The sequence below is a fragment of the Magallana gigas genome, chromosome 3 (genome assembly GCF_963853765.1).
Source record: "Magallana gigas chromosome 3, xbMagGiga1.1, whole genome shotgun sequence".
Lineage (NCBI taxonomy): Eukaryota > Metazoa > Mollusca > Bivalvia > Ostreida > Ostreidae > Magallana > Magallana gigas.
Window position 1 is genome coordinate 5266477 of NC_088855.1, and position 23655 is coordinate 5290131.

The following is a 23655-nucleotide window of genomic DNA, read 5'->3' on the forward strand; positions in this document are numbered from 1 at the left end:
GCATACACAATAGCTCCATCAATCTACTTAAAATCTTTTCTTAAATTCTTCTTCATTAAATTCTTCTTCATTAAAGTTATGCATTTCAGTTGCTAAAACAAAGGATATAAAGACTGATGAAATGAGACAATTTCTATCATTTATTTATGGTATTTCTATTTCTTCATTATGAAACAATCAACACAGATTTAATTTCTACCATTGCAGAAACCAGGAATTAAACAAAAATAATTCATCAACAGAAAAAAACTCAACTGAACTAGAATGCTCATTGGTAGATTATAACAGCTCACATTACATGTAATGACAAATCACTCACATTACATGTAATGACAAATCACTCACATTACATGTAATGACAAATCACTCACATTACATGTAATGACAAATCACTCACATTACATGTAATGACAAATCAAACAAAGGCATTGATTCATTTAACAGCTCACATTACATGTAATGACAAATCAAACAAAGGCATTGATTCATTTATGTGTGTTTATGTCTGTGATCAAAATATTTTTTACATAGAATTTGAGATAATCCATCACGGAGATAATCCCCCGTAATACAGGTACCACTCACTCATAGACACAAATAAAACAAAGATATTTGGCACAATCACTGACACATAAAACCAGACATTATTTGGGATGTTGTGTAATGACGTGTAGATGATGATTGGGGGTCTACTCAACAAATGGCATATTTATACAAGAGGAATGTTTTCTGGGGATAAGAATTACGGTATTATAAATGTCTCTCAGGAAACTGAGTTTTTTAAATAAATATTTGTGTACATATGCATATAAATAAAATAATATTTCCATATATCAGAGCATTAACTGCTTTAATATCCTACAATCTAAATGCATGTTCATGTAAATATTAATTTAGTCTAAATCATTCATGTACATTTTAAATCTCCAATCACTTTAAAAATCAAAGTAATGGTCTTCAAGTATGCACATTAAAGATAAATGTAAATGTAAAACAATCTTATTATTTCCATATACATGTAGATTAAATGACTTATAAATATCACACTGAAAAGTTAAACATTTAAGGTTATTTATGACAAGGGTTGAGAATAGAACGAAATAATACATATAAGCTTCACAAATCACAGAAGTTCTAGCTATTCACAAAAATGTCTAAGGATGAATACATGTACATAATGATTAAGGTCATCATGACATCATTATAACCTCATCACATAAACCAGTCTGATTACAATCAGCCCCTCCTTCGCCTATCATCGGCCGATACGACAATAGGAAAAAGGAAGGGGAGAGCTTAACTCAATGGCATCAGCACAGAAGCACTCTTTACTTTACCGAAAATATATTAGAAAACCAAACATAGTTTCTCACCCAATCCAATCCAGAACTACATCCCCACATTGACTCATTCTAACACATTCTTTCTTCATACAATCATGAAAGGTTCTACATGCATTAACTCATACATGTACAATTAACAGATTCTCACATAAAGACCTATTAAGCCTAGCTTAGCATTTACATGTACCGGTATACCACAAATTATACAGTCAGTCTCCCACACCAGTATTCCTGCCACATCCCCAAACACTAACAATTATCCTTCTCCTACACAACATAAAACAATCACTCTTTTAACAGATTATAACATACAAACACACACATATCTCTTAATTAATCAGTTAATTACAATTCATGTTGCATGCATACCCTTCCACTCAAATGTGGCATTGTGTGTTTGGTTATGTTAATGTACAATGTACATGTACTGCGGGAGAAAGTTCCACAAGTCTGCCAGTGCTGCTTACAGAAGCCTATTGTAAGGATTCCAAAGCAGATAGGAATACTCAAGGATTGGGAAAGAATCTCCCAACCCATCACAAAAAGATAAAACACAGCACTTTGTGTAGGATACAGCTATAGAAAATTCTATCACTGATAGAAATATTATCTGAATAAAATCACCAACAATGCAGTGATTTGACAATACTATGTACACCAACTAAAAGTATCAAATCAGCAATTATTGCTCCTCGTCTGTTCCCGTCCACTGACTGTGAGTCTTTTTATGAGGAAGGCATCTTGGGCACGACATTGGCTGCAGAATGCGGTTCGTAATTGACTAGTCTCTGACCCACTAAATACCTACAACAAAGTCAGAACATTAACCATAGAAATCCTGGCATCAAATCATTGAACATGTATAACATACTTTATAGTATACAGTACATGTACATGTATTTGTATTGTACAGTGACAGTATTTGTACATGTAATAAATTTGATCTTGTTTTGCTTGACTTGTAATTGCCACCATTTGGTATTCAGAACAAGATAGTTACAATATAACACAAATGATGACCACAATGCGAGACCAAAATAGCATTCATTAATTACAAATACATGTAATTCAATAACTTACTTGTCGTTTTTGATGTGCTCATAAAGTCTTTTAAACTGGCGAATTTGAAATATTAGAATCAACACACAAATTATGCAGGCAAGGAGGAATGGGTAAATTCTTCTCAACACCAAGTTCTCTACTTCAAATGGAAAACCTAGGGGAAAAAAGTAACAGATTATTGTCAATCTAATCTACATACATGGAAAAGGCACAGACTGTTGTTTTGTATCAAATTAATTCAATACATACACTGTAAGTTGTTCACGAGTAACCGAATATTATCCTACCTAAGAAAGGGACAATACTCCTGGCCACCACATAGGGTACAGAAAGTGACATCCCCAACACCCCAATAACTGGGGCGCATAACTTTGTCAGAATAAAACGAAGATTTATGTTACGTATACCATCGTTATACACCTGGAATAAAACAGACAAAATGTTAGTTGAACCACAATAGCAAAACATTTGCTTTATCTGATTCATTGCTTTATTTAGATGAACTTTTGCCCTCTGACCTGCTCTATGACCCTCTTTAGCCACCACTGGGGACCCATCATTGTCACGGCGGTCACTATCTTTGCATGTAGTACACCAAGTGCCCAGTCCTACAAAAATAAATAAACTTAACCGATTAGATGACCAAAATGACAGAGTAGCAAGCATGTCTGTCTTTATCCACTGTAGCTTATACATGTACATGTATTTTATATCCACTTTTTAAATGGAAAACAGGGACTTTACCTGCCATGGGAAAAATATGGGTGTTTGATCCAGTGGTACTCTAAGTGGTGCCACCACCACTAACTCAAACAACAGTCCTAGCAATAATGGTACCACTCCAATCAACAGAAATGCCACCAGAATGCATTTAGATGCCTACAAAAACATATTGGAAAGATCTATAAAAGATAAATACATACAGGCATATTTTAAATTTTTTTCTCTCTCTCTCTATTGCTCTCTCTTACTCCTTTTATTCTAGGAAGCTGAGAACTGTGACTGACCAGAAAGACCCACTCCTTGACCTTGTTGAGGATGACCGAGGTTCCCTGGGGGATCCAGTTATACAGGACGGTCCCGATTCGTAGCACCACCCAGCACACATAGAGACCACATGCTGCCGTGTACAGCTCATGAATCTTGGCTTCACCCATCCAAAGCGACATCAACTTACGCCCAACAAACACTAAAATAATATATGATAATATATAAACTGTACAACATGTTGATAAATATTTAACAAGTGTTACTTGGACTGTTAGGCTTCTAGACTTACCAGGTAGTACTAAGGAGACCAGACTCATGAAGAAGAGAGTGAAACACAGACACAGGACCAGCAACACAATCTGAAAGTTTCACAGGAACAGTCAAATCATGAAAATTTATTGAACAGTATTAAGACTGGAACTTGCAGGGTGTAATTCATTACTCTTTAATCATTCAGATGGATGCAATGTTAGTCGATCGAGGGAGAATACATATACATGTAGATCTTACTCTGAAAGGAAAGAGGGGTGGTCTCTTGTAGGACTGGAATCCTGTTGGGCCCCCTCCTTGTAACATGGCCACATGGGCGGCTCTCAGTCCCCCACCGGCGGGAGGTGGGGCAGGATTATTGGCTGCTGCAGGCTGGGGGTTAACAGCTGGCTCACCCTCAACAACATTATCCTGTCAATGACCAACACATGTCAGCATTTATAACTCTATTCCATAACATAAGTATAGTGTACAAGCAATAAAATACTTCATTCCATTCAATGACCGTTTAACTTCAGTGTACAATACTATACATCCATACATAGAAGAGGATCTTACCCCGTCTTGTATGACTGTGTCCCCCAGTAAGTAGGACCTGAGGCCCAGTAGATATGCCACCCCCACGGTCCAGCCCCGGATCAGACCCTTCAGCCACATGCGTGTGTGGCCTTGCTCCAGGAGGGCGGGGAGCACCACTTGTAACAGGAGGAGCTCCAGGGAGAGTTCACTGACCGGAGCATCACTGTAACAAACAGGTCAAACAGGGTCAAATGAAGCAAGAGGACAATGGTACTTGCAGTACTAATTCTAACACACTTTTAAATGTGTCACATAGCTCTTTTAGCCTCATTTCTAACACACTAGATAAATATGTCCCTCCCAGTTGCTTAGTTCGCACTTACCTTGACAACATAACATGATATGGGAGAAAGGAAGCAAAGACCTTCCGTATGACCCTGGCTGGCAGCCATAACATCAGCAGCACGGTGCTGCCAAAGATGACCTTAAATGCAGACAAAATTGATACATCAGTATATACCGGTACATGTGATATATGAAGGTTTATTAAGTACAAAACTGAGAGCAGTTTTATTTTAAGGTACTGTAAAATGTTTAAATACTTACAACAGATGCTAGAAATCTTCTTGCATGTCGGTACACTGGTAGATGAATCATCTGCAAAGTAAATACTTATACATTTGTATCATCAATCATCTAAATCATGTGCGATGTCTATACCCCATGTAATAATGTGATTTTATAAAATCTTGCAATTCAAATTGTCCTTGTAAATCAAAGCGTAGAACCTCCTACCTCCTGTATGGGGTTGAATTCTGGGTCATTGAGGTTCCTAAGGAACCAAAGGACCCCTGGTCTGAGGACCTCTCTGAGAAGGAGGATGAATGAGGCAAAGTAAAACACGTACACCATCCCCACCAGCCAGTGGATGAACATGGAGGTCCCGGGAGCCGCGTGGAAGCTGTTCTTTCTATCCTTCAGTGTCGCATCAAACATGGACTGTCAATAGAGGGATCAATGTAAAAACTTGAGTTTGTGCTTGTAAAAAATCTTAAATAATACATGTAGTTTGTGTCTTGATGAGATCTTGAAATACAGTTTATCCTTAAGAAATTGAGTCTAATTTGAGATATTCCCACTTTCTTATTCTTCTGTGTACATTGTATTTACATGAAGTCTTACCAAGGAACAAATGTCCAGCCACCAGCCACATATGACAGGGAACACGCCCACTTCTATGACAACCAGCAACATCACCTTGACGACGACATAACACAGACCAAGCACTCGACGGAACCTACAACAAGATGACTCAAACTGAATAGATGTATGCTGCAGTCTTTTCAAATATAAAACTTATATAAACTTATAAAAACACACTTTAAACTTATAAAAATAGAAAAAGCACTAAATTTGCAGTGTTTTTTTTTAATGATGTAATATTAAATGTCCTGCATACTGAAGAACAATTTTACTATGCTTACTTTCTGAGTTTAGCAATAGAACACATCATGTACAGAACAATCAGGGAGGCAGAGATGACTATGTAGCCTATCATTGTGGTCAGGAGGCCTTCAAAGTGGGTCGATTCCACCTACAACAAAACAACCAGGTCAGTGACACATAGATAATGGTCATTTACATAATCAGAGAGATAAGCAGAGAAAAAGAGAAAGGAAGAACAAGAGAGGAAAGGTGTCCTACCATGTCATCCATTTTCAATCCAACCATTGTAAAGTGACCAATATGATAAGGACAAAATGCTGTAAAAACAGATGATATATATTTAATAACAAAACAGAAGAAATATATTTCATACCAAAATGTTTAAACATGTCTATCTTTATACAAGTAACCATAAATTATAGTATATCATTTTATTTGTGAGATGCTTTATTAAATATACTACAGTGAAAGACTGACTGAATTTGAAAACTTTGATTTAAATTGATATTTATCTTTATCTTATCTTCACAGCTATAGGAAGAGAACAAAACAAGTAAGATCAACACACTCACCAAACACAAGAATGAACAGAGTGTTCAATGACACCACCCAGAAAACATGTTCCTGTAACAAAGAAGATGTAGATTAGCGGGCCTTGTAAACACTTATACAACTCACACAAACTCAGTCTCTGTAGATAGCACCCTAACTCACCAAGAACACCAGGGATCCATCTAATCCCAGCAGGCGCTCCCACGTCAGCTCCTCTGCTGCCCGATCCCACTCGATGGGATTCCAATTATTGTCATCTGTTCAGAATGATGTAAACATTTGAAATTACAAAAGATTTGTCAGAATCGAAAGTTCCAATACAATACATGTATTATGAAATTTGATTTTATTTTTCTTTATCCTTTTTTTTCATTAATTTTAAGTATTTCCACAAGTTGTGCCCCAAACTTCATGTACAGTTGTATATCAGAGGAATTTCCCCACCTTGAGCCCCATTATTCCCATTGTTTGCCCCTTCCACTCCCTCTCCACCGTCTTCCTCTTGCTCATCCTCATTGGCTGCAGGCTGTTCATCTCCTGCATTGTTACCCTCATTCTGATTGGCTGCTGCTGGTCTTACTCTGCCTCCTAACCCCACCAGGTTATTGACAACACCACCATCTAATGGGTTCTGTTGGGATGCAGAAGAACATGTGATTTATACTATTTAGTTCAATCTTATTTAAAGAGAAGCAAAAACCTTATGTGACCTAGGTTGAATTTCAGCTTTCTCAAATGAGAGCAACATGCTAAAATTCAGCATGGATAAAAAAAAAATTTCCTGTTAAATAATGTCTATGGTTTTAATCTATGTACAGCTGTATATTTGCTTAACTTTATATCATGGTTTTAAAAGGGACTTATATTCTTATGAAGTATAAAATACATGAGCAGTAGAAATTGTGTATGTTATTCTCTGTTTCCATCGGATTACCTACCCTATTGTTATTCCTTCGTTGATTGTCTTGTTCGAGCCAGTCTGGCCCCCCTCCATGTAGAATCTGCTCTCTCAGCCAAACCAGACTGATGAAAGCACACAGAGTGCAGGTCACCACAAAACAGCCATGAAAGCAGTCAGAGGCCAGATTCTCCCTACAAAATACACCATAAACACAATTCATCCATTGGAAGGAGGCCATATTCTTACCACAAGAAAAACACAACTGCTTGATTACAATTATTATGGCATCATACGCAGTACATGTATGAATTCTGGCTCTTTCACATGAAGATTATGGTAAATTGTGATGCAGCCTTTTTTGAAGCCTACATCCAGTATTGCATATTTTTACTTTATGAAAACTCCATTTTTCTCAGCTTCAAGAATATTTCATGCTTTACTGGTTTACTTACGTTGACAACATATCCAGAGGTAGCGTCAGCAGAGAGCTTACAGATCCCGTGAACAGACAGCGGTAAATCCGACCTGTTAAAATAAATATCATACAGTGACATCACAAGTCTGGCCATTTACCTACAGTTTGGTAACAAGCTAAAGATGCCATTAATCATAACTATACCAGTACATTTCTAACAAACATGTACATATATCACACTTGTATATAGATAGACATCTCTTATCTTAATTTTACAATATTATAAGAAATATAAGAATAATTGTTCGGATAGTGTTATGGACTGCATAGATACAAAGCCAGTTAATGTAAATGTATCACATATTGGTGTATATTCTATTTAGCATTTTTGGCGTAAAGCTGCATCTACTGAACTAAATAGCTAAATACAATACATTTACAGCTGCCCCCTCCCCAATCCCACTACAAAGTGCTGGTACATGTGTGTCACTCACAAGCAGTAAGGGGAACAACTCCAAGCCAGGCAAACGCCACCAGTGTGTAATGGAACCAGTAGCGCACGGCCCGGCCAATGCTGGACAATAATCCACCAAAGATGTCCCGTATTGGCAGTCTCTTTGGCATATCAGGGGAATAAACTGGAAAGGAATGTTACAAATCTGAATCTAAATGGGTAACTTTACAGTTAATTTTATACTACAGTATGTTTATTTTGATCCATTTAATAGCTGTGTAACATGTTGTGTAGTAACTTACTTGGGGTAAAGGCAAATCTGTGTTTACATAATTCACAATACTCCTTCCTACTGTATTTCAACCACTGCACCAAGCTGGAGAATGAAAAACAACAAATGTCACTAAATCTTTTTTTTATATTGATATAAAAGTGATGGTATCTACAATATATGTAGTAACACACTAACTGTATGCATAAACATTTATTGGATGATATCAGGTGCAAAAATCATCTTTATTCCCAAAGTGTTAATTTGGATTTGTGACATAATTTCTGCTAACGAATAAAGCTTGCATTTTACAATCAGATAAAGAAATACGTACCAGTCTTGGTGAATGTATCGTATACTTCCTGTGCATACACAAGGATGATACAAAGGTTTATCTGGTGTGCTCTCACACCGACAGACACGACATATGTCTGGAAAAAAAAATCAAATCATAAAAGTATTTATGGTGGCTCAGTGGTCAACAAATACACCATCAGATCTACCTAACATTTTAAGACATGATTTGTTTACCTATTAAGTTTTATTAAAGAAAAGATGCATAAATCTTGGCTTTCAGATTTGGGAATTTTCCCGGTACATAAAATTGCTTCTTTAGGAGATCCAAGATTAATACACTCTAAAAATGACCATCGGACCCTCTTGATTCCTGAACTACTATCTCTCGTCTTCGCTCACATTTATTCATGATTCATTTATATAATTTAATTTGCCTTCAAAATCATAAAATTATGACAATGAAACACTAAAATCATAAACCAACCTGAACAAAATGCTGTACTCTAATGATATTGAAAAGGTGTATTCCTATGAAAACATGGACAAAGCTAAGGAATGAGTAAAAGCTCATCCCTCATAATATTTCCCCCACTTAAATACAAAAGACGTATCAGTCATCTGTGTAGAAATCATAATAATGTATTAACCTGTGGGCTAGTGTACATAGCTGTTTCAGTGTAAACTGACCCTGAGTTGATTGTAACAATTGTTAATATAAATCAATTATATGGTGTCCATGCATCCAAATGGAAGTGTTTTCTTGTCTATGTATGTTGATGATTTTCTTTCAATAACTCAATAACTAAAATAGTATTGCATCTGTTTTGGCTGTTGTCCATATAGGAAGGATACTACATAAATATTGCAGATAATTGATGAACTAAACTACTTCCCATTATAGCAAGCACAGCTAACCCGTGTGAAGTGCCAGCAAACTCTGCAAACTCTAATGACAATGTCTGAGCAAAGAGAAATTTTGAACTATTGCTCCCTTTGACATACTGAATTTTCAGTTGTCAGAGTTGACCCACAATTTAAATCAAATTTTATTACCAGTTAGGCAAGCAGTATGCTTAGCTGCAATAATGAAGCCCTCTCTGATTTTTTATATCTGATGTTTACTGTTTACTCTCCAAAAAAAAAATCGAGAGAGGGCTACATTATTGCAGCTACAGTATTAGGGCTGGGACGATACTGTACTGAGCCGATTCGGTACATATCACGATACATGAGATGCGATACGATACATATCACGATACATTGCAATTAAATGAAAACATGAATAAAAGTTTAAAATTTATTCAACCTGCCGATGTATTACCGCATGTCCAAAGTTATTTTGTTATATTCATAATGAGCGTTGCACAATTTACAAATTACTTTAGTCTCGTGTACACTAGTTTTTCATAAACAAGTACTCCAAAAGTTTTCCACACTCCATATTTAGCTTCCTAACAGTTTTGACAACTTTACGAGGTTTTCCGCCATCTTTGTACTTTCATATCAGGCGCGCGGACTAAAAATAGCCGATATATGAAGCTCGGATATTTTTGAAAAATAAAAAAAGTTCGGTAAGGTATCGTTGTATTAATGGTAAATGTATCGATCCAAATATCGTCAAAATAAATACCGCGATGCACCGGTGCATCGGTGGATCGTCCCATCCCTATACAGTATGCTGTGCTCACCTCAACGGTTGCTTCGAAACATAATATGTTTAACGGTGCTACCGTTATGGCGAGCACAGCAAGAATTACACAATCCTTGCATCATTGTCAACTTATAGTTTTATTTAGGTATCAACGAACGTCAAATAATTTTGAGAGTATTGCTCTACAATAAGTATGCCAAATGTACTAATTTTAATGGTTATGATACATTCAGCGCAACCCCCTTCCCAGAGAGAGAGAGAGAGAGAGAGAGAGAGAGAGAGAGAGAGAGAGAGAGAGAGAGAGAGAGAGAGAGAGAGAGAGAGAGAGAGACCGGTACCTGTTTGTAGGTGTGTATATTCCCACTTTTAAATTTAATGGTCTGACTATATGCAATATCTACATAATTCTTATAACTGTTTATTTTTTTCATTTTATTCCTTTTTATTTATTTCAAAATGTCCTATTGTTTATTTCCTCCCTACTCATGCATGCACAATTAGCTTAAAAATGGATCGTTATGACAGTAAAGTATGGCTCTTACTAATATATATATATATACATAAAATCTCTATATTAAAAAAAATTAAAAACAAATCATCCTTCAATGAGGCAGGTATCGCAGTCTATTCTGGAATAGCTAGTACTCGCATATACAGATGTTTGATCCACCCCTAAATTTATCGCAGGAAATATAGCGCGAGTGCACTGTGACGTCATCCATGACTTTGTTCGTCTTTGTTTACATTTCTCGACTCAGTACGGAGGTATGGAAGCATGTAACAAATCTTTTGAGTCTCGCCAAAGCATATGCGATACTCAAAACGTGTCTTCAGACTTTAAGTCACTGTAAATTACGAGTTAAAAGTCGGCCATTTTTGGCATAGCACCACGGGTGAAAACATTAGAGAGCATTATGGGACGTAGACAAAAAAATTTGTTTGATGTACTGTAGGTTTAGCTCGTTCTTTTTCCCGCGCACACTGGTTCTTAGAGCTCGCTTCGCTCGCCATTAAATAGATATAAACTTTAATTTTGATAAATAATCAGGCACTGAAGGTTTTAATTCAAGAGACTGCAACCTTAGTTGCAACATGTCCAATTGTCAAGATGATATGTCTTGGAACCATCTGCTTGCTCACATTCCTTATAAAAATGCATTCAAGGTCCAAATATTCATTCAATTTTTTCAAAAAAAGTTTAGTCTTTTGTAGAATAACACCATGGAGAGCTTACATAGCAATGTTGCTCAACAGATTGTTAATTCCTCTCACAGACGGATGTCTGCTTTCTTAAAATCCCAGCTTACTGACAATAAACAACTTAGGTGATACCAAAACTAAATATTTCATAGTGTTTTGTGATTTAAAGATGATGTGAAATGAAAGCGTGTCTGTTTCTATTGGAAATGTTGTAATAAAATTCGTATCAAAATAAAATACCTGTGTGAAGTTCTGATTCCTCCATCTTTGATAAATAATTTCTGCTTCCGGTTGTCGTAAATTCATGTAAAGAACTCAATAGATTTGTCTGAATAAAAAATATGTGAAATGGAAATAGACATAAATATCAGAATAGATGCTAACATGATATATGAATGATCTTTTTGTTTATATTTTTACGACATGTTTACGCAATGTTTACGGTCGCACTTGCTTCGGAAACCAGGGACGCTTTTGGTTTTGAATTTAGTCCGAAATCCCTCGATTAGAGATACAAAAAATAACCAAGAAATGGTCTGAGCTAGAAGCATTAGTATGACTACTCTTAGCGAAGATATAGATTATTTAGCTGTTGAGACTCAGTCGGAAAGTAATGACGGGAGAGCTAGTGCAGCGACCTGGGAACATGAAGATTTAGCACAGGCAAGACGGAACTATGATAGATATATTTTAAAAAATATAACTGTATTAAACGTTTTATTCATATTTATTAAAAAATTAATGTCAATGATGTTATCGTTGAAAAATTGGCGGGCAATATGCTGTTATGTGGGTGCTATTAATATATTTGGTACAGTATGACTCTTTCATTCAATCCTAGCTAGCTTTGATAAATCAATCCATTGATTGTATTTAATAGTTAGGTTTAATGTATGTGTTCCCCATCTTTGTACCCCTTCATGGTAACTTCGGTACTGCTCTTTCGCAGGGCAAGATGATAAACTTTGCCGAAGTTTAAGTAGGTAGATATAATTAATTGACGTTACGTCATATTTCACCAAACCATGTCATTTTGCCCTGCAAAAGAGCAGTATTGCAGCTATAGACTATACCGTGAAGGGGTCTGATAGTATAACGCTATATTTTAAATATTTTCCCATTTACTATTAATATTATTGTTTTATAGTATAAGGATTAGATTTATTTTAATAATTAAGGTATTCAATGTATAACGAAGGGATATTGAACAGTTTTGAATCATTTTATCTAGTTAAATATGTATTGTTAGGTAACTATGAAAGTGAAATGAACCAAATTCACATGACAGACAACATATAAGGAGCTGGTCATTTTGCACCTTAAATTTTTTAAGAGTTATCTCCCCTTGATAAAGAAAAGAATTTTTTTATTTTGTCAAAATATCTTCGGTAAATGATTAATTTTATTTTATATCTTAATAAAGAGACAGTTTATGCTGGTATTAACCAAAAGAGTTTTACTAATCATAAGTTACTTTTTACAATATCTTAATAAAACATGTTGCTCATAGACTCAATGCAAGATTCAAGGTGTAATTAGTTGGACCATAATCAACATTTTGAAAATTCCTTCGGTAGAGTATTCTATTTTGATAACACCTTCATAATGATATCATGATTAAGAATATCGGACCATTCATTTATTTGGTACAAAATGTGGCCGTTATACATCGAATACCTTAAGCTGATTTAGATAGGGAGCATGTATGTAATTAAACTACTTTATGTTTCAAACAAGAGTTTAACATTATTTATAGCCTATATTTTTACTTTGAATTGTGCTTGCCCACCAGGGCCCAGAATTGGTAATAAGATGTCCTTTACCTTGATGATCTGCGTCTTGCTAATGTTATTTATTTTTTGTACTGTTTTCTACCTCATCTTACAACCTGCTTGTAATCTTTTTATTATTTATATACATGTATATATATTTTATATAACAGTCTGTCTCATTTGTTTCCAATGACATTGCATGATTTCAACATCGAAAACGACAATATGAATTATAAGTTCAAATTTTTGTCCCAAATGTAAATATATATAGAGTATTACATATAAATCCTTTTGCAATCAGGATCAAGGTAGGTTTCACCAAGATGATTACCATAAAGCATATTGGGCAAGATAATGGCACCCTTGGACAAACTTAAATGTTCATTATTTATATACTCTTACTCATAAAATGTATTTGCATCTGGTTTAATTTGCTGTTTCACTCGATCTGCTTAATATTTGAATGTGCATTCTCTATTTCATCACCCTATATCTGTTTTGAATGTATATATTTATATAGATTTGATGTATAGTTATTTTGGATTTAGGTTTTGTTGTGCTGATAATAAAATTGCAAGAACGTTATTCTTAATGTTTTAAATCACTGAAAATTTATTTGATTGAAAATTAACTAAATTAACCACCATACCTCCACTTTAACATGTTTGTAGATATCATTGTGCCTTAATTTAATTAAATCTATTAATTGGATTGACTCAGGTGAAGATAAGGGTGTTCCGAGGGCACACGGATTCTGTGAATTCCTGTAACTACATCGACAATGACACAAAAATCCTGTCCGGGTCCTCAGACAAGTCGTCTCGTATCTGGGACATTGACACGGGGGAGTTAAAGCACCACTACACAGGGGGTCATGAAGGGGCGATCTCAGAGACTAGCATCAATGACAACAGTCGAAGGTGAGAGAGAGAGTACAATCTTAATATCTGATCATCAACATGTCTACCTCTTTTATCTTCTTTTTTATTTAATCCGTATGAAATAAAAATTAATTTCTCAAATTCTGCGGAATCAATACGGTATATGCTGATTGCAAGTATATTTTCATTTAAGATGATTGATTTTAAAATTATATATATATATATATATGATCTGCAAATTGAAAAAAAACCTCTAGTGTATATACATGTAGTTGATGTTTAAACACTGCATGTACTGATTACTTGTAGGTTTGTGAGCTGTGGATGGGATAAGAAAGTCCAAGTTTGGGACGTAGAGACAGGAAATATTTTGGTCAGTAAAATTTGCAACAGTAACAATTAACACTTTAATTAAAATCAATGTCATTAGTTGTTACACGTGACTTGTATTTGTGTGTTACAGTGGATGGGGCGACATGCTGGGATTGTCACTTGCTGTAGGTTTTCTCACGACGGAAAACTCGTCATCTCTGGCTCCGATCTAGATAACACACTGAAAATCTGGGACGCTAACTCCGGAGAGCTCCTCCAGAACCTTCAAGGTTGGAACAATAATCTGATAATCTATGTTGATTTGATGTAGACTGATTTTTTAAACACATCAACCCAATTCTCATACTAAACTACAATACCTACTTTACCCTCACAAAATTTACATTTACTAGCAATCAATATCTGTTTTAATTTTTAAATTTTTTTTTCGATGTATTTTGTTAACTCGGATTATTTGATATTTTTAAAATTTCTGTGGTACTTGTGACAAATTTTCCCCTTTTTTTTATATTCAGATACAGATGACTATTGTTACATCATTTTTATGCTCTATTACAGACATGCATGAGAGCACCATAACAAGTTGCGTATTTGCTCCGGCGGATGACAAAGTTGTAACAACTTCTATGGACAGAACCTCCAAGTTTTACGATCTCCGGTCAAACAAAGTCACCATTCAGTTGGAGTAGGTCAATTAAATGTTGATCATTCTATATAACCGCATAATCATATACTAATTAAAAAGAATCTCATTAAATGTACATATCTACTTTAATAGATGTATGTACTACCAGTAATTAAAGCCCGTTCTGTATTTAAAATTAGTATCAAGAGCATGTAAGGTTTTTTATCACAGGAAACATTAAAAGATTAACATAACATACATCTTTGATTGCATTTAGAGGACATGTCAACATAATTGCGGATTGTGACATCTCTTTTGATGAGAGAAAGTTTGCTACAGCTTCCTGGGACAAAACTGTAAAGATCTGGGATGTGGCTACAGGAGCATACAGGTAAGTCATTGTAAGTCACTATGTCAGCCCTTTACGATTTTTTTTTACCCCCATCCGCATAAAAATATTTTGGAGAGGGCTACATTATTGCAGTTATCAATATGTCTCCCCAAACATCTCAACAGGTTGTTAGTCAGTATCAGAAGTCCAGATTGCTATTTGTGACAAGTTCTTATCATTTTTATGTTAAATTTCTTGAAACATTAAAAATCTATAGTGATCAGTCTGTCCGTCCATCCGTCTGTCCATCCTTTCATCCGTCCAACCGTCTGTCTGTCCAAGATCACTTGTCCAGATCATATCTTCTTTCCTCTTGGCCCAATCTGGGTCATACTTCATCCACAGAGTGCCTTTAGGCAAAAGGTGTGCAGTGGCCTTGAAACATGTTTCTAGGTCTAAGGTTAAGGTCATAGTACAATTATATATAAAATCATTGAATGAAGTTTGTTAGTCAAGGGTCAAGGTCATATTCAACCATACAAAAATCATTTTTCCAGAGCATATAATTTCCAGTTAGCCCTATTTGACTCATACTTCTCATAAACAGAACTTTTGAATAAAGGGTGTGTTGTGACCTTTAACCAATTTTTAAGGTTCAATGTGAAGGTCATAGCAGAATTATATGAAAATTCTTTGTTTGGAGCATACCTTTTCTCCTTGAACCAAGTCAATGCAAAGGTCATAGCAGATCTCTTTATAATAAGTTTTAGACCATAGATTATTTCCCATTTGCTTAATCTTGCTCAGGTTGAAAAAAAATGCCTGTATGCAGAGGATAATGAGATTGAATTAGAAGTTCTATGCCAGCTGGAAAATTTCTAAGTTAAAGGTCAAGGTCAAACAAAATTTTCTGAAATTCTTTTCATCCTATTGTCCGTTATTTAAGCTGGGTCCTTTGAGATGGTCACCATATCAATGTTGTCTAGTTATCATTCAGATTTATTCCTAGTATCCTGGTAAAGTGATGTTTATAATAAGGGTTCTGATTCTGTTTGGTAGGACCAGCGGATGGGTTTTCTCCAGGGGTTTCAGAAAGCATTGAGCCTAAAATTTTGTATATATATATATATATATGAATTTATCAATTGGATTATTCTTAGTTATAAGTGATGTACTGGTGTACGTGTTTTAAGGGTACCATTACAAGGATGTTGATTTTGTTTGGTAGGACCAGCGGCCCGGGCTGTCTCCAGGGATCACACGAGGGCACGGTCAGCTGTTGTCAGTTCAGTCGGGACGGTAAGTGTACACAGACTTGACCCTAATCCATTGATGTTGCCAAAGAAATGTTAGTACCGTAGGTGTACTACCTGTAGTTTTATGTGTGCAGATGCATGTATTTAATCCCGGTTAATGACTCTTTTTAAAGGGCTTATGCTGGTGTCTGGTTCCTATGACAACACGGTAGTGGTCTGGGATGTGGATAATGAAATGCAAAAACTTCAGCTTCAGGTGAGATGTAAAATCTGTCAAAGTTTAATGTTAACATTTCCCAGAACTCTCTCTTATTCAGCAATGATAATTCTATTACCTGGTATTTCCTTTCCATACTTGTATTTATATATACATGTAATCTGTTTTAATAAATGAAAATCATTATGTAAACACATTACAAGAACGGAATCATCTCCATTTCTCTAACACGGTAGTAACACCTTGTTTATTTAAATTAAAAGATAATAAAGTGTATCCTTTTGTATCAGCATATAAACTGATTTAAGACAGTATCCACTTTAAAAAACTTTAAAGCATATTCCTTACAATAAAAGTTTCTGCTATGATGTATATAAACTTTGATGAGAAAATTCCTTATGAATGACAACTAGTAAGTTATACAAAATTAACATTATGATTTTATAACCAACAAAATATCAAGTTTCAAGGTTTATTATGCTATGGCAATAGCAGACCTATGTATAAAATCCATGTCTAGACCAAATATCATTTCCCTTGGCCCTATCTGGCTCATAATTTACATAGAGTGCCTGTGGGTGAAGGCTTGGCAGTGACCTTGAACCACTAAAATTTCATGTTTTAAGGAGAAGTGACCTCAAACCAAGTATTTAGATCAAAGGTCAAAGTTGCAGTAGACCTTTGTGTAAAATTCTTATTCTGACTCCATTTTTCTCCTCATATCTTTTACATGTACTACACCTATAGAGTGCTTGTTGGAGACAGGATGTGCAAAGACCTTGAACCAAATTTCTAAGTCAGAGGTGAAGGTCAAAGAAAATTCCATCTAAAATACTTTTCATCCTGAAGCCCTTAAATTTGTTACAGGGTAAAGCTTTGAGATGGTCCCTATCTCAGTGGTGTTTAGTTTTAGTTGTTTTATTGATCATTATACTATTCTGTTATTTTCTGTGATCCAGGTTGCCATGACTTGTTTTTTTATTTTTAGGGTCATGATGATTGGGTGAATGATGTGTGCTTTAGCACAGACCAAAATAACATCCTGTCTGCCTCCAAAGTAAGATCTTCTGGCAAATTTTGATTTTTTTAACAGAAAACCAGCAAAAGTTATCATTATATAATCATTGTTGTCTCTCCTCTTTTGATATAAAACTGTGCCTTAACTTAGTCAAGACATTATTATACAGTAAAATACGGTTATAATAACAAAGTCCCAGGGATTGGCAATATTACTTTAATTGTTATACGCATAACTCGATCGTTAGATAAGTAAAGTTTACAACTGGTTATTAAGTCACAGGAATGAAATTCACTTCGTTGTAAGCGTCAATTCATTATAAGCATGTACGCTATAACTGTGTTCTACTGTTACAATACCGGTAGTTACAAGGACATATAACAGGTTTTCCCTCAGAGTATATTATATATTTCAAAGGTCTTTTTCATATGCTAGAGTAAAAAAATATCAAAAATGAGAAGTAATATAAATTATTCCAAGGATGAATACACACAATTAAGACACCTACTTATTGTTGCACTATATTGCTCTTGTTTGTCACATGATCTTGACAAATGATGCCAACTTCGTTACAATATGATGCCATGTGCACTCATCGAACATCTGATAAATGTCAACTTATCCTTCAGAGTGCATGTTTCTCAGACTAGCTAATATATATTAACTGTTGCTATTATAATATAAATTAATTTTTTAAAAAGGTTAAACAGTTTGTATGATAAATATATGTGATATAATTAAAGGTTATTAATAAACAGTTTGTATATAAATGCTTAATAGGATTTTTACATTTGCATTGATGATTTACTTTAAAGGGTAGAATTTATAAGTATAATATGTGTAGATACTTTTTGAAGATTGCAAGTTCATATGAAAAATATTCTTGAAAAGATTGTACACTAGCTTATGAATATACTTGGCATGAATTTGCAGTTTCTTTAAAGAAATAAAATATACTTGATAATTAATGATTGATAGGGCAATTCATATACAGTGGAGCCTCACTTATCCGGACACTTTTGTCCCCAGGCCAAATCGTCCGGATAGGTGAAGCGTCCGGATATCTGAATTGTGATATTTACCTTTAATATTTATGGAAACATAACTCATGAATTAATTATACAATTAAATATTTTATTTTGATAGCCATAAGCACTACAAAAAAAGTTTAGATTTTTTTTAAATTAACAAAACAAAATATTGTTAAAAACATTATTTAAGGTATGTTTTTTTCCACAGGAAACTTAGCACTACATTCTTCAATGCAACACATGTAATATGGATTTACTTGATATGATAGTACAGTTCATTATCTGTCTGATTAAAACCATTGTCCATCTCTTTAAAACACTCGACAAGGTCTGACAGGTATAGATAAGGTCTGACAGGTATAGACAAGGTCTGACAGGTATAGACAAGGTCTGACAGGTATAGATAAGAGTACGTCACTTTCACGCAAACTCTACATTTGCATACAATTTGAAGAGTTCCATTATATTTTTGTAAAGCAGTGAAAGCTAGCCCACCCCTGAATGGTCAGAAGTACAGGTCATGTGAAGATGACCTCCTATTGATACCTATCAGACATAAAACATAAATTACTGTAAAACTCAGTTATAACAAACTCCATTGTCGGAACCCACAGGTTTTCTATATCCATTACACTGCTTTGAACTGATAGAAAACCCATGGGCTCGGACGATGAGCGAACTCCTACTTTACTTATATTATCCATATTTGTTATAACTGTGTAACAAATTTGCAATACAAAAATAAGCATATTAGCAGTTCATTATATATAAGATTTCTTCCATATAACCACCATTTGTGTTTATTAAGGTACTATTTATATAAGAATTCTTTTTTTTTAAACTTTAAGAAAACTGATTGGAAATAGAAAAATAAATGTGAATAGAAATTCATTCAAACATACAATTATGCAATAAGTGCTGCTGAATTTTAGCAATTTAAAACAACTGATCATTATAATAATGTAAATTTCATTATATTTAAACTCTTCATGACTAAAAATCAGTTCGCTATATCCCTATATTCGTTATAACCGAGTTCCTTATAATCGTATTTTACAAGGACTTGTTAAGAGTTTTTCTGGGGATTCATAAATAATTTCACTACCGGTATATTTGATATTTCACTATGTCCTTGTTTGTACTAAACTAGTTTATTTTTTCTTTTCATTTCATAAATAGTCTTGATAGGATTTTACATTTTATATAATGAATATTGTACATTATATGTAATGAATATAATTGATAGGATTGCACAATCCGTATGTGGAATGTCCAGGATACTGAAAAAATTCCAGTCGTCCTGGAAAGGAAGAAAGCAATGGGACTAAGTATTATGAAGGTACCTTATTTTTTTAATCTGTATTAATGAGTATTATAGATTATTCTCAATGTTATTTCAACACCATATATCTTTAAATTATATAGAGGAAAAAAATTTGGTCAGTTGACTACATTTTGGGATCTTTTTATTGAACAAATATATAATGACTCTAGTATTAAGCATTAAAGTTCCAAAATTCAACTGCCCTCAATTGCCTAAGTCCTTTCACAATTGGCGAACAAGCAGAAGTAACAAAATAATCGAAAAATCATGATTTGGATTGTAAACTGTTGCTGAAATAATTGCATATGAAAAAGTATTCATACGAAATTTGCACAATCTAAAGAGACCATTGTCCGATGCAAACGCATTAGGTCTTGCAATTTATCTTGATTTATATGCGATTGTTTTACAATGAAAATGAGTGTTGTAAGATAATGTGTAGGATTGCAGTATCTACTCCGGTAGATATACGGTAGTTTAATGCAAGAGAAGATGCAGCCCAAAAAAACCCAGAGATAGCAGCATTCATGGTCAATTGTGGTCTGAAACAGAGATGTTTATACAGGGTATATACACTAGTGTTGCGTCTAAATAGTGTGCATGTCCATAGTTTGAGGAAAATTGATGCAACCATTAAAACACATGCAACGAATGCGAGACATCATGCAATGTATGCGAGCGCTCGCTCAAAGCTAAAACTTTCCAATGGCAAAGTGTTAAAAAGTGCTTGTATGCTAATTGTGAAAGGGCCTTCACAGTAGTCAAAGTAGTCTTCACATTGAAATCTTTTATTTTCAGTGTTCAAACTGTGGAAAGCCATTTTCAATTTCTCAGATGGACAGTTTCCGTGACAACACTATTTGTGTTTTTTGTCGTCTACAGAATCGTGAGCAGGAAATGATATCCATCATGAACTCTGTCAGAGTTGATGAAGACTAACCCTCTGTGATATGATAACTTTATTTTCTTCAATGTGTTACATGTATATAAAAGTTTATCTTTAATAAATTATTGAACAGTCAGATGAAATATTTGTACATAATGTTTTCTTACTTCCATAGTAAAATAGTAGTTAAAGATGTTAAGTAGTATTTATGAATTATAATTTTGTAGCTAATGACCATAACAACAAGTTGATTTTATGAGCCAGCTATAAAATCCTTCATTTATATCGCTCCAATGATAACATTTTATTATTAAAGTGCAAATGCATTGCTACATTGAGCATTACATGTGATAGTCATCAACAAAACAACAAGTTTGACATGTTAAATCATTTCTTATCACAGACAACATAATTATATAGGATGTTTACATGACAATCAGTAGAAAACGAACTGTATTTAGGATCTCGATCACCACATTTAGGTCAAGGTCATGATAATTCAGATCAAGATATTTGGATTATATGTATTTGGATTGACATGACATAATCAGTATACATTCTTGTCATCATTATGTTATGTTGGACACACAAAAAATCAATTTAAAGACAAAAGGTTAATTAAGAAATTTAGAGATTTAAATAATAATTTGCAGATTTGAAACAGGGGCAATTGTTCTTATCTGAGGATCAATCAACATGTATAATTACAAACAGGAAACTCAACAACTGCTGCTGTGGTAACGAAGCACTTATAAAACAGAGATAAGATCTCCATAGAGCTGAGCAGAATATATATAATATAATATAAACCAATTAGACAGGAGTTTAAATAAAAGCTATATCTTAGTACAGGTACTGGTACAATTAAACCTCACAATGACAATGTTGTAAATTCTCAAAATTATTACCTTCTAAGTGACCAGTCTTAAAAAAAAAAAACTTATCAATTTGTATTTCTACCAAACACTGTTTACAATCTGTTGACTTGATTTATCTATTGACTCATATTTGAGTTGATTTATCTATTGACTCAAGATCAAGTTGATTTATCTATTGACTCATGTTGAGTTAATTTATCTACAGTAAAACTCGTTTAGTAAGAACAAGGATATAACAAATTTTCTGATATTGCAAAGTTTTTTGGAATCCCTGGTAAAATAATATAATGACTTGTGTCAGAGTTGATTTTTTAGTTACCTTATGTCTAAGTTGACTTGCACTGACTTACTAGTATGTCTGAGTAATTCTCATTAAGTCATGTAAGTTACTGAAGAGACATGCACATTAAAAACAATATTAAGTTTTAAATATTTTAAACCAAGTATTATATGAACGAGATAAACATCTGCAAGAGCCAAACATATTAATAGTTATAAATCACACAAGCATACAAAAACCATTTTTAGAAATATTAACCAAAAAATACAAATGCTCAAGGAATTAATTGTTTTAAATTACCTTACCTCTAACAGAAAGAACAACATAAAGAAAAATTATTGAAAAAAAAACAGTAATAAACTCAATAACAAAAATTACCATGAATACAAAAACAAGCTATGCAAAACACTTGGTCTGATATAAACAACCAATATTGATTTTTGATTAAAATCTTTTCATTGGAAGTTACAATGATGGTCAAATATTTATAGATTCAAAATCATAGATATATATATATATACCGGTATTAATCAATCCTAAACAAAAAACATAGGTAATCACAGATTACAAAGCTCACCGAGACGAGGCATCAACTTTATGAGGCATCACCTTTAAAACCACCTTTATCATATGATATGAAAATCATAGTTAATGATCTTGGATATTCATGGATACTGTTTTGACACAATATCGTATATCATATGTAAAAAAATTATATGATAATCCTATGTTCATTTCATACATTATTATAAGATACAATGTTTATCAATACAATAATATAAAATATGATATTGCATCCAATGATACTTACAATATATATCATTTAATACAATATAATACTGTAATAAATATTGATGCAATATGATTTTGTAACATATAATATGACATTGTATCGTGTTATACATTATTGTATTTAATCACATAATACAATATCATAATATCTAATATAAATACAATATAGCATTATTTGATACTATATCATATCACATAATACATCACAATATTGTAACATATGATATTATATTGTATAATATAGTATAATTTTGTATTGTATGATATTGTATCATATTTGATACACAATATTGTATCATATGATACAATATAATTTGATAAAACATTGTTTCATATCATATGATACAATATCATCTGATACAGTACGATATTATATAATACAATATCATTTTATACAATATCATATCATATGATACAATATCATATGATACAATATCATATTATATGATATCTTATAATATCATATAATACAATTTCATGTATTATATAACAATATATTATATAAACCAATATCATATTATACAATATTGTATCATACGATATGCTATAATTATAATATACAATATCGTATCATATGATACAATATCATATATTGCAATATAATATGAAACAATATCATTCGATAAAATAATATATTATACAATATCATATTCTACAATA

General features: G+C 33.6%; 2 protein-coding genes across 3 annotated transcripts; one reads left to right on the forward strand and one right to left on the reverse strand.

The window, feature by feature from the left end:
• Nucleotides 1–117: 117 nt before the first annotated feature.
• Nucleotides 118–11726, reverse strand: LOC105321108 (E3 ubiquitin-protein ligase MARCHF6-like). 2 transcript variants are annotated; one of them, XM_066078192.1, is made up of 24 exons: nucleotides 11612–11726; nucleotides 8558–8654; nucleotides 8255–8328; nucleotides 7993–8136; nucleotides 7536–7608; nucleotides 7121–7274; nucleotides 6627–6813; nucleotides 6345–6439; nucleotides 6203–6254; nucleotides 5889–5947; nucleotides 5669–5778; nucleotides 5367–5481; nucleotides 4980–5183; nucleotides 4791–4841; nucleotides 4568–4668; nucleotides 4224–4407; nucleotides 3906–4076; nucleotides 3685–3754; nucleotides 3377–3594; nucleotides 3150–3284; nucleotides 2924–3013; nucleotides 2693–2825; nucleotides 2424–2559; nucleotides 118–2147 (listed from the first exon to the last, which is right to left on the reverse strand). In XM_066078192.1, exons 1-24 carry the CDS (start codon nucleotides 11634–11636, stop codon nucleotides 2069–2071), a joined length of 2757 nt encoding a protein of 918 aa, XP_065934264.1. In that variant the 5' UTR covers nucleotides 11637–11726; the 3' UTR covers nucleotides 118–2068. The 2 variants fall into 2 exon arrangements, with proteins under 2 accessions (XP_065934264.1, XP_011417611.1); XM_011419309.4 differs by having other exon boundaries at nucleotides 3413–3594; nucleotides 11612–11725.
• Nucleotides 11727–11811: 85 nt separating this feature from the next.
• On the forward strand, nucleotides 11812–21880 carry LOC105321110 (WD repeat-containing protein 88). The gene is made up of 11 exons (XM_011419310.4): nucleotides 11812–12034; nucleotides 13864–14063; nucleotides 14334–14397; nucleotides 14488–14626; nucleotides 14916–15042; nucleotides 15260–15373; nucleotides 16542–16612; nucleotides 16743–16825; nucleotides 17775–17843; nucleotides 20082–20174; nucleotides 20958–21880. The coding sequence occupies exons 1-11, from the start codon at nucleotides 11927–11929 to the stop codon at nucleotides 21096–21098; spliced, it is 1209 nt and encodes a 402-aa protein (XP_011417612.1). The 5' UTR covers nucleotides 11812–11926; the 3' UTR covers nucleotides 21099–21880.
• Nucleotides 21881–23655: the final 1775 nt, after the last annotated feature.